Below are 14,756 nucleotides of genomic sequence, written 5' to 3' on the forward strand. Positions count from 1 at the left end.
GAAACCACTGCAAACCTTAATGTAGGGATTGTTAAACCTCAGCCCATAAGCAACATCCAGTTTGCCACTTGTTTTTGCAAATAAAGTTTTGTTGGAACACTGCCATGCACATTTGTTTACATCATCTACATTGGCTGCTTTCATATTGCAATGGCAGTTGAACAAAGTAGAGCTGAGTTGAATAGTTGTGACAGATCAGATGGTCCAAAAGTCTATTAAAGTATTTACTATCTGGCTCTTTAAGAAAAAGAATTGCCAGCTTCTGATTAGTGTCTTAAAACAACATCCATTTTGGTACTTATGACACCATGTATGAGGAAATGGGGAGAGAGGAGTATTTCAGGCCAGTGGTTCTTCTATTTGCCTGAGGTTATTTATGTAACTGGTCATCTGGAGACTATTGGGGCTAGAAATCAAAAGTGGCTCATTTACTTCTCTGGCCAGGCATCTCTGTCTCCTACCACATTGTTTCTCCAACAGGGTAGCAAGACCTCTTTACAGAGGTACTCAAGGCTCTAAGATAGTGAAAACATCTAATCTTGGAACAGGCATGGCATCATCAGTTTTGTCACTTTCTGCTGATGAAAGCAAGTCACAAGATCACCCCAGATTCAATGGAAGAAAAATAGAGTACATCTCTTAATGATGAAAGAAGCAAAGAATTTGTGATCATCTTTGATTATTTTCATTCATGTCTTTAAATTAATGGACATACTGCTTTCTTCACTGGGGAGGCACTTCATTACCATATTACTCTTAAACCCCTTTCAATTACCTAACCGGCAAGTAAAGGAAAATCAATAGGGAGGCAATATATTACCTGTTGCCGTACATTCATCCTTTAAGTAATGCCATTATAAGTTTCCTAAAACTTGAAAAGTTGCCACCATTACTTACCTTCTTTTGCATTTTTTTTTCCACCTTCACCATCCTTTTACTCCAACTAAGCTCTAGAAATACTGTGGCATCAGTCTTCCTTACTCATTGATTCCCTGGCTTTCCTCTTAAGTTTTGGTTTCCCATATACTGCTCCTTTTTGTTTATGCTTTTAAGAAGTATCTAAAAATAACCTGTTCTATGCGAGTTGTATTCTATAGGCTTTTTGTATGGCAGTTAATTTGCTTATGGATTTGCTTCTCTTAGCTTTTTTCTAAAGCAGTTAAGGAAGGCTGGAATTTAAATGAGTGTCTGAATGCTGGTGAAGGCAGAGCCTGTCTATCTCCTAGCAGCCATCTTTGCTCTCTGACAGTTTACATGTGGCATTGTTGTGAGACCATTGCTTCTCTCTCCCTTAGAGGTTTTCCAGATGCTGCAGTTCTTGCTGTTGTGATTTCAAAGTAGAGACAAAATAGGTGGAGACAGGATCAAAATTGATAGAGAACATTATTCTTGGATTTCTTCTGAAAATGAGAGAGATGGGAGAAGAGAATTTTTAAAATATGTAGTATCCTGAACAGACCAAGCAACATTCCCCAGAAAGCAAGAGATATGATCACTATGCTCAAGAAACTTTCTCCCTAAATTGAGTTGATGATGATAATACTAGATTAAGTAACTTGCCCAGGTTCACAGATCTAACTCTTGATTCTGAAACCTGTATACTTAACTTTCACTGCTTCCCTGGTACATAGTGTAGGTTGTCATATATTTTGTCTGATTTAGGAGCAGTGTGGTAAAATACAAGGTAAATGGCTGTCCATCATAGATTTGGACTTCCCCTGGTAGATGGTGTAAGACTTGAAGCTAACTACTGTTTCCTCTCTCCTGTCTCTCTAGTCAGCCTTTCCTATTTTGTACAGATCAACTGTGTAAGATCATGGTAAGCAGTGGTAGCCTTTTCTTTTCTTTTCTCAGCATGATTTTCCCCAGCCCCTGCTGCTCCCAAGTGTGAGACACTCTTCTAGCAAAACAGATTGGAGACCTCTGGCTGGCAAAATGAGACTTTTGGAAGTCAGGGTAGCAGTTCTGACTGTTAGTAACTGGTTCATTGATCTTAGATGGGACAGTTGATTTCTCTGGCCTCTTATCTGGAAAATAAGTAGTTTTTTGGGTTTTTTTTGAGACAGAGTCTTGCTCTCTCGCTCAGGCTGGAGTGCTGTGGCATGATTCACTGCAACCTCTGCGTCCCTGGTTCAAGCAATTCTCCTGCCTCAGCCTCCCCAGTAGAGTAGCTGGACTACAGGCATGTGCCACCATGCCCAGCTAGTTTTTGTATTTTTAGTAGAGACAGGATTTCACCATGTTGGCCAGTCTGGTCTCAAACTCCTGACCTCAAGTGATCTGCCCACCTTGGCCTCCCAAAGTGCTAGTATTATAGACATGAGCGACCACGCCCGGCCAAGAGTGATGGTATCTGTCCCTTCTTACAAAATTAAGGAATAATTTAACAAAAGTCCCAATAAGATGCCCAGATTATAATTCATAGTAGCTACTTCAGTTGCCAAAAGAAGTGAATTTGTATTTTCCATTTTATGTATTCCCTTCTCAGTAGAAATATGGTATCAGAGAGAAGCAAATTGTTGATTTCAAGGGACGTTTTGTCAAAACTTGAAGACCTAGATAGATTCAATTTTTCTAATACCGGAGGGAAAATGTGAAGCGCTGAAAGTTTTTTTTTTTCTTAACAGATGTTATAAATACCCAGTTTTTTAAAAATTCAGAGATTACAAAGAGATATTTAATGAAAAAGAAGTCTCTTCCCCATCTCAGTTTCCTCTGTGGGTATCTATTAATCCCAGTGTCAGTGTCTTACTCACCCTCCCAGAGATGTTCTGTGCATTTGTAAATGGACTATACATATTTTACATTGTTTTCACTTCTTCCTCCCCCCACCAAATAATGTATTTTATGTTTCTTTAATATGAATGCATCCAGGGCTGGCTTATTTTTATTGTTCCATTGTATTCTGTTCTTTTTTTTTTTCTTAAATCAGCTTTATTGAGGGATAATTACATACAATGCTTATTTAAACATAGACTTTCACCATATTTAAACATACAATTTGATGAGTTTTGGCATAGGTATGCAAGTTGTGTAACTGCCTCCACAACTATCATATAGAGCTGTTTTTCTGGGGTTTTTTATTTCTATTGATTTTTTTGCTTTACTTTTATCTATGTCATTTTCTTTTATTCTGCTTGCTTTGGATTTAGTTTGCTCCACTTTTTCTAGTTTCTTAAAGGAGAAACTCAGATTATTGATTCGAAACCTTTTTTCTAATATAAACATTTCATGTTATAGATTTTTCTGCTTTAGCTATATCCAACAAATTTACTAGTAAGGCAGCAATATGGTACAGTGCTAGGATTCCCCTTGTTTGCTCTTGTTCTCTCAGAACATCATAGTCCTTCACTGCCTATTGTCCAGTTTCATAAAATCAGTGTTTCATCTGTTTTTCTGGTTTTCTGATTATTTAAAGGCAGAATAGTAAATCCAGTCCTCTTTTGGCTGTAAATGTAAGATTTTTTTTTAAGCCTTTAGAAGGATGTTTACTTTCTTTCTAAACAATGATTAAATAAATACCTGTGTAGTTTCATAATTTCATAATTGTGCACACATATCGTAGGATCAAGTTTTTAAATCGTAGTACTCTTAAGGGTATATAACAAGGCTTTGGAGACAAACCAGAATTAAGCTCTAGTTTTACCACTTTTAACCAGCTATGTTCAATTTTTTTTATAATTGATAATATAAAAGATAATAATTTATCTTTTTTTAATATTGAAAAACTTATGAAATTTTCAAACATTCACAAAACAGGGAACAGTATAATTAACCCCTATATGTTCGTTACACATATTTAAGAGTCATCAAGATATTGCCACATTTGCTTCATCATCTCTCTTTGTTGTCCCAGTTCCCTCATCTGTAAAATAAAAGTTAAGAGTACCTTACCTCACAGCACATACGAGTATTAAATGAGTTAATGCCCGTGAAGTGTGTGCAGCTGTGCCTGTCAGGTAGTGAGTGCTCTGGAAGCATTTGCTATGTTAAATGATTGATTACAACTTCTTGAGCACACATGGGAGTGATAAATATGTTGATTGGGAATTTGGAGTGGTGAGTCACATTCCAATTGTTAGAGGTTTTATGCATAAATATTTTTCCTTTTTTTTGTTTTGTTTTGTTTTTAATTTTACAGACAGAGTCTCACTCTGTCACCCAGGCTGAAGTACAATCATCATAATTCACTGTAACTTTGAACTCCTGGGCCCAAGCTATCCTCCTGCTTTAGCCTTCCGTGTAGCTAGGACTACAAGCATGCACCACCACACCCTACTAATTTATTTTAATTATTTTTATTTTTATTTTTTTGAGACAGAGTTTTGCTCTTGTCACCCAGGCTAGAGTGCAATGAGTGTCGTGATCTCGGCTCACTGCAACCTCCGCCTCCCAGGTTCAAGCCATTCTCCTGCCTCAGCCTCCCAAATAGCTGGGGTTAGAGGCATGCACCACCACACCCTGCTAATTTTTTGTATTTTTACTAAAGTAAGGGTTTCACCATGTTGATCAGGATGGTCTAGAACTCCTGGCCTCAAGTGATCCATCCTCCTCGGCCTAAGAAAGTGCTGGGATTACAGGTGTGAGCCACCGCGCCCAGCTACCTGACTAGTTTTTTGAAAAAAAATTCTGTAGAGACAGTGTCTTGATATGTTGCCCAGGCTAGTCTCAAACTCCTGGCCTCAAGCAGTCTCCCCACCTCAGCCTCCCAAAGTGCTGAGAGTACAGGCGTGAGCCATTGTGCTGGGGGTATTTTTACATTTTAAATTTTTGATTTCTGATACAATAAATAGTAGCAGATATTACCCATATGAAAAATATTTCTTTGAGGCCCTCAGTGATTTTTAAGAGGGTAAAGGATTTGCACTAAACTTAGTAATTTGTGTTGGTTTTGTCAATCCTTAAATGTATCTACTTCCTAAGTATACCACTTACATGAATGCTATTAGTTCAGGAGTCACAGGATCATTTCATTAACAATGTCAAAATTTTGAGTTCTAATTTATCTTTGCTGTAAATTTTTGACTTTTAACTTATCTTTGCCCTAATACCAAAGGCTATACTCCACAATTTTGTCAAAGTATGGAGGCATGACCTAGTTGATTCTTAGAAGTCTTAATTCTTAGAATAGAGAAATAACTTTCCCCTTTTTTTTTTTTTTTGCAGTTCACCTAATGTTGCCAAAAAATTTCATGTTGGACATTTGCGTTCTACCATCATAGGTAAGTGTTTAGTTTCACATAAAATATTAAACGTGCCTTTGAGGAAGTATTTGATAGTTTGATGGTTTAATGCTTAAATAACAAAAGAACAAAAAACAAAAAGTTTAAATTTATATGAGCCTTATGCTAATTCAATATTACATGAAATGGACAACGTTGGTTAATAACGATGGAAACAGAAAATTCATTTCAAAACCAAAAGATTCACTGAGAAACTAATTTTAACTGCTATCTATGTTACGATTTTTAACTTTCTAAAAGTAAGTATAAATATGGAGAAGACCTGAAAGATGCAAAAGTAAAAATAGTTATGTGGGGATATATGACCCTTCAAATTTTTTTGCTCATATATTTTGTGGTTTTTTTGTTGCCCAGGCCGGAGTGCAGTGGTACAATCTCAGCTCACACAACCTCTGTCTCCCAGGTTCAAAGGATTCTCCTGCCTCAACCTCCCAAGTAGCTGGGATTACAGGCATGCGCCACCACGCCTGGCTAATTTTTGTATTTTTAGTAGAGACAGGGTTTCACCATGTTGCCCAGGCTGGTCTCGAACTCCTGACCTCAAGTTATCTGCCCACCTCGGCCTCTCAAAGTGCTGGGATTGCAGGCGTGAGCCACCACGCTCTGCCTATTCATATATTTTGTTTATATAAAATACATAACAATTTTTGTCAAAATTACAAAGTGCAAATAACAATTTTTATTAAAAATTCACCTCAGTCATGTGAGCACTTAGTGGAATGTTCAAGACTGGAAATTAGAACAAGACTATTTCTGGCCGGGTGCAGTGGCTCACACCTGTAGTCCCAGCACTTTGGGAAGCTGAAGCAGGCAGATCATTTAAGGTCAGCAGTTCGAGACCAGCCTGGCCAACATGGCGAAACCCCATCTTTACTAAAAATACAAAAAATCAGCCAGTGTGGTGGTGTGCACCTGTAATCCCAGCTACTCAGGAGGCTGAGGTGGGAGAATCTCCTGAACCCGGGAGGTGGAGGTTGCAGTGAGCTGCACACCACTGCACTGTGGCCTGGGCGACAGCTGGATTCTGTCTCAAAAAACAACAAAAAAAGACTATTTCAATAAATAGAGATTACTGTGTAGTACTTCATAGTTGTAATGCTTCAGTGTATAATATACTTACCATTTTCATTTATTTAGCACGTGTCGTGCAGCTGGTGAATTTAAAAACTGAAATTAAAATTATATAATATTGGAATTGGAAGGGACTTTGGAGTTTATCTCAATCTAATCTCACTTCCAATGTAGAAATCTGTCCTATTGCATGCTTAAGAGAAAGTTGTTTAACCTGTACTTCAGTACTTTTCAGAATTGGAGAAATAGTACTTGTGGCATAGATTGTTGTGGGGTCAGCTCTCATTGTTCTTGGGCAGCATTTTAAGAGAAGAAATGACAGGACTTGATGAAAAAGTATAAGAAATATACAATATAAGTTATGTGAGTAAGTCAAAAGTATAGGAGTGAGTAAATGATGGGTAGGGTATGATAAAGTTGTTTTCACAGTTGAGGGAAATATTTGGACCAGTTAGAGATAATATTTGAGAACTTACCATGCTGTGTCTTCATGTATTATATAATTCAATTTTATAACAGCCCAGTTTGGTAAATACTGTTAACTCTGGTTTATGGATGAAGAAATTCAGCTACCAAAAGTAACTTTCCCGAGATTCCAAAGTATTGTAGCCAGGATTTGAAATTAGGCAGTCTGATTCCAGAAGTCTAGGTTCAGATATTTAATTGGATTTGTGATATAACAAGGGGCTAAGAAAAAAAAAAAAAAAGAATATGCTATCTTTGTACCAGCTGGAAAAACTGGGGTTCCAATTGCAGGGACTTTATAGATTGGGAAAGTCTAGAAGTAGGGAAGCTGGAAAAGAAGATAGCTGCAGTAGTTTAAGACAGGTATGGATATTGGTGAAGGTTTATTTGCAAAAAACTAAATCCATTATTAGTAAAGGCAGGAGAGGATTTATTATAGGATATTGAATGGTTTACAAAGTTGTTGGGAGGGCTGCAGAAGCTTTGGATTAAGCTGACATAAATAACTCCCAAAACTGCACTATAGAACTTTGTCATCAAGGGAGCTCCTGCCTCTTCTGCAATCACTTCCACTGCTCTAGAACCATGCTGCCACTGCCGTGGTCAAGAAAATGCCACTACTACTGCCATGCCGTCTAGAATCCATACAGTCTTAAGAGGCAGCCCCATATACTTTCAGTTTCTTTGGTGGCCATCATGGAATACTAGGACCTCTGTTCATGGCGTCACATAAAAACAAAGCCTCCACAACTGTGCTTGTCATAAAAAAATAGAAGTAGCTCCCCTTCTAAATCTTACACAGACTGTCTCTGATTGCCCAAACCTAGAAGACTTCTGGAACTCTAACAAAAAGAGACTCTGGGAATTGTACTTTTTAGGTTTTCAGCCTCGGCAGTAGATGAGGGCACACAAGAAGGAAAGCGGAATAGATGTTGAGTGTGAAACCAGCATCAGCAGTATGGGAAAGTGAAAGCTTTAGATTATTACATGCTGTTAGGGAGCAGGCATGCAGAGGGTAGATGTTAGTGATTAAAAGGAGATAGAATGAGCTATTTAGAAAACACAAAAAGGGAAAATACAGCAGTGAGGCTTCGGTTCTTAGGACACAGACAAATGTATTTCTTGTTAATTACTGGGATTTTTTTTTTCTCTCCTTGAAATTGACTAGAATAGCAGTTACTCTAACGTGTTCTAAAATCCTATTAATAATGTTGATGAAAATTCTGTTACTGTGAAATGTGAGATTCTTTGGAATAACTGCCCTACAAGTAATTTCTTACTCCCTTTCCATAACATATATGAAAACACAATGATGAATATTTTAGTTAAAAACAATAAGTTGGTAAATTTTGTGAAAAGAATTTTTTACTTATGCTTTGATAATAGAGAAGTACGTGGTTCTTATGTCAAAAATGGATAACAAGAATGAGAAACTATACTTTATTGATTACTAGGAAATTTTATAGCAAATCTCAAAGAAGCTTTAGGACATCAAGTAATAAGAATAAATTACCTTGGCGATTGGGGCATGCAGTTTGGTAAGTACGTTTGAGATTTTATTTTTCATTTCATTGTAAAATTCAATTTTTAAAAACTTTGATCTTCTGGACAGAATATAGGCAGAATCCCATTGGATGAAGTAGTATGTCCTACCTATTTTTTTTTTCCTAATGGCTTTTGTGCATATTATCTTCTATTTATTTGAGTAATTCTCACCACACAAGTTACCTTTGGGGAAGGTAACTTCACACATTCAAAGACGACCTGGGCCAGGCATGGTGTTTCACTCCTGTAATGCCAACATTTTGGGAGGCCAAGATGGGTGGATCACTTGAGCCCAGGAGTTTGAGACCAGCCTGAGCAACATGGTGAAACCCTGTCGTTACAAGATACAAAAAAATTAGCTGAACATGGTGGCATGCCCTTGTATTCCTAGCTACTCGGAAGGCTGAGGTAAGAGGATCGTGTTAGCCCAGGAGGTCAAGGCTGCAGTGCACTGAACTCCAGTGTGGGTGGCAGAGGAGGACTCTGTCTAAAAAAAAAAAAAAAAAAACCCAGAGTAAGACCTGATGTAAGCTTTTGTGGTTTTAATAAAGAGGAATTGCCTGCTTTTATTAGTTAAATGTAGAAGTGAGTATACAGGGAAGAAGTAAGTCTAACTGTGTACACCGTTCTCAACCACAGCCCTGCCATTTTTCAATCTAAGGACATCCAGCCTCCCTGGGCCATCCTACATGAAGTAGGATCCACTATTATACCATAGACAGTGGCCCAGAAGATAAGCATAGGGTGATTTGTTACATATGTATATATACATGTGCCATGTTGATGTGCTGTACCCATTAACTCGTCATTTACATTAGGTATATCTCCTAATGCTATCCCTCCCCCCTACCTCCTCCCCACAATAGGACCCGGTGTGTGATGCTCCCCTTCCTGTGTCCAAGTGATCTCATTGTTCAATTCCCACCTATGTGTGAGAACATACGGTATTTGGTTTTCTGTTCTTGTGATAGTTTGCTGAGAATGATGGTTTCCAGCTGCATCCATGTCCCTACAAAGGACACGAACTCATCCTTTTTTATGGCTGCATAGTATTCCATGGTGTATATATATATATATATATATATATATATATATGTGCCACATTTTCTTAATCCAGTCTGTCACTGATGGACATTTGGGTTGATTCCAAGTCTTTGCTATTGTGAATAGTGCCACAATAAACATACGTGTGCATGTGTTTTTATAGCAGCGTGACTTATCCTTTGGGTATATCCCCAGTAATGGGATGGCTGGGTCAAATGGTATTTCTAGTTCTAGATCCTTGAGGAATAGCCACACTGTTTTCCACAATGGTTGAACTGGTTTACAGTCCACCAACAGTGTAAAAGTGTTCCTATTTCTCCACATCCTCTCCAGCACCTGTTGTTTCCTGATTTTTTAATGATTGCCATTCTAACTGGTGTGAGATGGTATCTCATTGTGGTTTTGACTTGCATTTCTCTGATGACCATTGATGATGAGCATTTTTTCATGTGTCTGTTGGCTGTATGAATGTCTTTTGAGAAGTGTCTGTTCATATCCTTTGCCCACTTTTTGATGGGGTTGTTTTTTTCTTGTAAATTTGATTGAGTTCTTTATAGGTTCTGGATATTAGCCCTTTGTCAGATGAGTAGATGGCAAAAACTTTCTCCCATTCTGTAGGTTGCCTGTTCACTCTGATGGTCATTTCTTTTGCTGTGCAGAAGCTCTTTAGTTTAATTAGATCCCATTTATCAATTTTGGCTTTTGTTGCCGTTGTTTTTGGTGTTTTAGACGTGAAGTCCTTGCCTATGCCTATGTCCTGAATGGTATTACCTAGGTTTTCTTCTAGGGTTTTTATGGTTTTAGGTCTAACATTTAAGTCTCTAATCCATCTTGAATTAATTTTCATATAAGGAATAAGGAAAGGATCCAGTTTCAGCTTTCTACTTATGGCTAGCCAATTTTCCCAGCACTATTTATTAAATAGGGAATCCTTTCCCCATTTCTTGTTTTTCTGAGGTTTGTCAAAGATCAGATGGCTGTAGATGTGTGGTATTTTTTCTGAGGGCTCTGTTCTGTTCCATTGGTCTGTATCTCTGTTTTGGTACCAGTACCATGCTGTTTTGGTTACTGTAGCCTTGTAGTGTAGTTTGAAGTCAGGTAGCGTGATGCATCCAGCTTTGTTCTTTTGGCTTAGGATTGTGTGAAATACAAACTTTAAGAAAATCTCTGGTGTTACTGCCGTGTATATTTTAAGAAACATCTCTATTATCTAATTTCTATAAAGCATTCTCTGACACACAGACACACCCTTGCCCATCTTCTCACATCACCAATTTCCTAGTATCCAGCTCTACTCAAATATGGTAAGCCTCCTGTCTTATATTCTTATTTGTATGCTTCCCTGCCCTACTGAGGCATGTTCCTTGAAGGCGTAGACTGACTTTTATATCTACAATGCTTGGCATGTAAGAAGCACTCTAAGAAGAGTAGACCTTGAATCTGTTAATAGTACCCTTACTATTCACTGTGGAAGAATCAGAATACTTGCCCTGCATTTAAAAAATCAACCTGTAGTTCACAACAGCTGGTAGTCAGAGGGCTAGGCCCTAGGCTCAACAGTCAGACTTAGTGGATGGCACTGATTTTTATTAGTTTGACCGATTTAGACATTTCACAGGCATTAGCAAATATGTGATTAGGGTATTCATTACATTTTAGCCGCAGGATTTCATTATAGCAGTTTTTTCTCTAAAGGACTGCTATGGTTAATGATCTGTCAACATTTCCATTATAACCATCATTGTTAAAGAATAATTTTGCTGTTTCAGCTATTTCCATTTGAAAGTTGGCAGTTTCTAAGCACAGAATTAGTTTTTGAAAATGTATTAGGCTGAATGTTAAATGGAATTGGCCTTTACTTTTCCCATTTTTGTGTTTTGGAACACTGAGCATCTTTCCACACGCTGCTTCAGCCACCCTGAATCATAATCACGTTTGCTCTTGCTTGAAAGTGAATAGAGCTTCAGTCATCCTTCTTGTTCCTAAGTTCCAAAGTATTGTATATTCCTGTCTCCTGTGTTCAGTCACGTCCTACTTTCTACTGAACCTTGTATAGAAAAATGTGTATCAGTAAAGCCCTTTAGATCTGAAGCTTGGTAATTGATATAGAAATAATTTTTTTTTTCTTTCTGAGATGGAGTCTTGCTCTGTCACCCAGGCTGGCGTGCAGCAGCACCATCTCAGCTCACTGCAACCTCTGCCTCCCAGGTTCAAGTGATTCTTCTGTCTCAGCCTCCCAAGTAGCTGGGATCACAGGCATGTACCACCATGCCAGGCTAATTTTGGTTGTTTTGTTGTTTTGTTTTGGTTTTTTTGAGATAAAATTTCGCTTTTGTTGCCGAGGCTGGAGTGCAATCGCGCGATCTCGGCTCACCGCAGCCTCCGCCTCCCAGGTTCAAGTGATTGTCCTGTCTCACCCTCCCTAGTAGCTGGGATTACAGGCATGAGCCACCGCACCCAGCCATAAATTAGTTTTTAAAGTAATAAAACTAATGTTCCTCTTACCCCAGACTGCATATATCCTTTCAAACGGAAATTATGATCATCTTTATGCAGAATATCGTGAGTCTACATACTCCCAGACTGTACTAGGAATTTTAATTTGTAGTTTACCAACCTCAGTTTTTGGGTTTTTTTTGGGGGGGGGGGGTTTCTTTTTTTTAAGGTACAAATTAACACTATCCCTGAACTCTGAATTTATCATCAAAGACTGAAAAATTATGCACGGTCAAATTTAAGATTTTTGTTGCTTGGCTACCTTGAACCTGAGAAATAATCAAGGATGTTCCAAGTTTTACCTTTTGCTGTTTTCCTCCAATTATTTGTTTAAGAACTAATATAACAACAAAACCATTGCTGTCTTCATTAATGTCTTCCTAAAACATTAATGCCTACAAGTTTAAAAAGAAAGTTTGAAAACACTTTCCATCAGTTTTTTTTTTTATATATAAATTTTGAGTGCCTAGTGTCTAGCATCATGATGTCACTTCAACAGAGTAACTGCATAATAAATGTTTATTTTTTAATGTCTGCTAGGGTGGTGTTTGGCACTGTTAGTACAAAGATAAATTAGTCCAGACTCTACCTTTGATGAGCTCATAACCTATTGGTTTCTGTGAACTTAATTTCAGTGATCTATTCATTATATTTATGTATATTTATATATCTATTTAATATATTTATGATTAAATATATTGAATTTGACTTGTGTCAGTTTATAGAAGGTAAAAGTGTATTTTGTAATAGTTCTCAGGATACATAATATGACAGGTTGCTCTTTTTATAGAATTATGCCTATTCCTGTCATGCCTATTCTCTATTGTTCAACTTGATAATTTTTCATTTACGGATTATCATGGCAGGTCTTCTGGGAACTGGCTTCCAACTGTTTGGCTATGAGGAAAAACTGCAGTCCAATCCTCTACAGCATCTCTTTGAAGTAAGTTGGCAAGAAAACATTTCAAAATTTTTTCAGAATACTGTGTAGCTTAGTAACATATTTTTAATCCCAGAGGTTTATTTTTATTTATTTTGAGACAGGGTCTTGCTCTGTTGCCCAGGCTAGAGTGCAGTGGTGCAATCTCAGCTCACTGCAACCTCTGCCTCCTGAGTTCAAGTGGTTCTCATGCCTCAGCCTCCCAAGTTGCTGGGACTACAGGCGTGTGCCACCATACCCAGCTAATTTTTGTATTTTTAGTAGAGATGGGATTTCTCCATGTTGGCCAGGCAGGTCTCAAACTCCTGACTCAGGTAATCCACCCACCTTGGCCTCCCAAAGTGCTGGGATTACAGGCGTGAGTCACCATGCCCAGCCTCCAGAGGTTTAAAAAATGTTGTTTAAAACAAGGAACCAAAACATAATTGAAAATGTTGCTTTTGGCTGGGCATAATGACTCACACCTGCATCCCAGCACTTTGGGAGGCCAAGGCAGGAGGACTGCTTGACACTAGGAGTTCAAAACCAGTTTGGGCAACATAATGAGACCCAGCCTCTACAAAGTAATGAAATATTAGCCAGGCACAGTGGCCTGTTCCTGTAGTCCCAGTTACTTGGGAGACTGACTGAGGCAGGGGGATTGCTTGACCCCAGGAATTTAAGGCTACAGTGGTCATGACACTGCACTCCAGCCTGGACAACAGAGCAAGACCCTGTCTCAGAAAGAAAGAAAATGTTGCACTTATTTTTACTAGGTTATTTTTATTTCTTAATCTAAGATTTTTTAAATGCTCTTTTAGTTGATTTGGGACAGTATTTCTTCAGGTATAGAATCTTTTTAGAATAAACATGTAAGATAATGATTCAACACAGAAATTTCTCAATTTTCTGCCAGTTAATACGTACTGCAGCTATTTTCATGGTAATAACTGTATATCAATTAGACTTGAAAAATGAATATTTTTGTTCTTTTTCTGGTGTGGGGAATGGCATGTCTATTTCTCTCTGAAATCGTGTGTGCTTTTCCCGTTTACATCTTTAACCTCGTTTTCCTGGCTTTTGTCCAATATGAATTTCTGTCTACTCTATTTCATTTAGTCCCTTGGATACTTCGCTTCTTTATCTTCAGTTCTTCCTGAAGTTTATTAATAAAGTCCTTCCTGTCCAAACAGTCTCCAGGGATGTGTTTCCTTTTCGTTGTCCTTGTTGTTATCTCTGCCATTTCTGGGCCTCGCAGTGGAAACACAGATATGAAGTCAGCCATATTGGCGACAGATCAGGGGATCAAACTAAAGATGTTCTGCTTGTGTGTGAGGAAGAGCACTTGCAAAAATAATGCTTTACTTCTCCAGCTTAAACCACACAGAGTGCTTCATCATTTTCCTTTCTGTTACATGATTTTTCCCCTGCAGCTGGCTTTGCAGTTAAATTGAACAAAACATACTCCAGTTTTTTGTTTTTTGATTTTCGTTTTTTTTTTTTTTTTGAGGAGCCTCACACTGTTGCCCAGGCTGGAGTGCAGTGCCGCAATCTTGGCTCACTGAACCTTCACCTCCTGGGTTGAAGCAGTTCTTCTGTGTCAGCCTCACGAGTAGCTGGGATTACAGGTGCCCACCACCAGGCCCAGCTAAATTTTTTTGTGTTTTTTAGTAGAGATGATGTTTCACTATGTTGGCCAGGCTGGTCTTGAACCCCTGATCTTGTGATCTGCCCGCCTCGGCCTCCCAAAGTGCTGGGATTACAGGTGTGAGCCACTGCACCCGGCCCATATTCCAGTTCTTAAAGACCCTTTAAAGGTTTGCCATTTTCCCCTGAGTCCATGCCAATACTGCACTCTAAATGACTGCATTTTGATTTGTCATGTTAACCAAAAGATTTCTCCTCTCTTTCCCATTAAGAGTTTTATTGATAGGCAGGAATTTAAAAATTAATAATTCTTCATGGTTGTCTAT

The 14,756-nt window shown here is 38.2% G+C and overlaps 1 protein-coding gene across 4 annotated transcripts in view; it reads left to right on the forward strand.

The window, feature by feature from the left end:
* Positions 1-14,756, forward strand: part of RARS2 (arginyl-tRNA synthetase 2, mitochondrial) — a 90,628-nt gene that overhangs the window by 32,233 nt on the left and 43,639 nt on the right. For all 4 annotated transcript variants that reach the window (XR_013416302.1, XR_013416303.1, XM_015136917.3 and 1 more), the window contains 3 exons: positions 5,167-5,222; positions 8,234-8,317; positions 12,731-12,807. Coding sequence is in view for 2 of the 4 variants with exons in the window: in XM_015136917.3 (XP_014992403.3) it covers positions 5,167-5,222; positions 8,234-8,317; positions 12,731-12,807 (217 nt within the window). In the remaining 2 variants the exon portion in view is untranslated. The remainder of the gene's footprint in view (positions 1-5,166; positions 5,223-8,233; positions 8,318-12,730; positions 12,808-14,756) is intronic.

The sequence above is a fragment of the Macaca mulatta genome, chromosome 4, assembly GCF_049350105.2.
Source record: "Macaca mulatta isolate MMU2019108-1 chromosome 4, T2T-MMU8v2.0, whole genome shotgun sequence".
NCBI lineage: Eukaryota > Metazoa > Chordata > Mammalia > Primates > Cercopithecidae > Macaca > Macaca mulatta.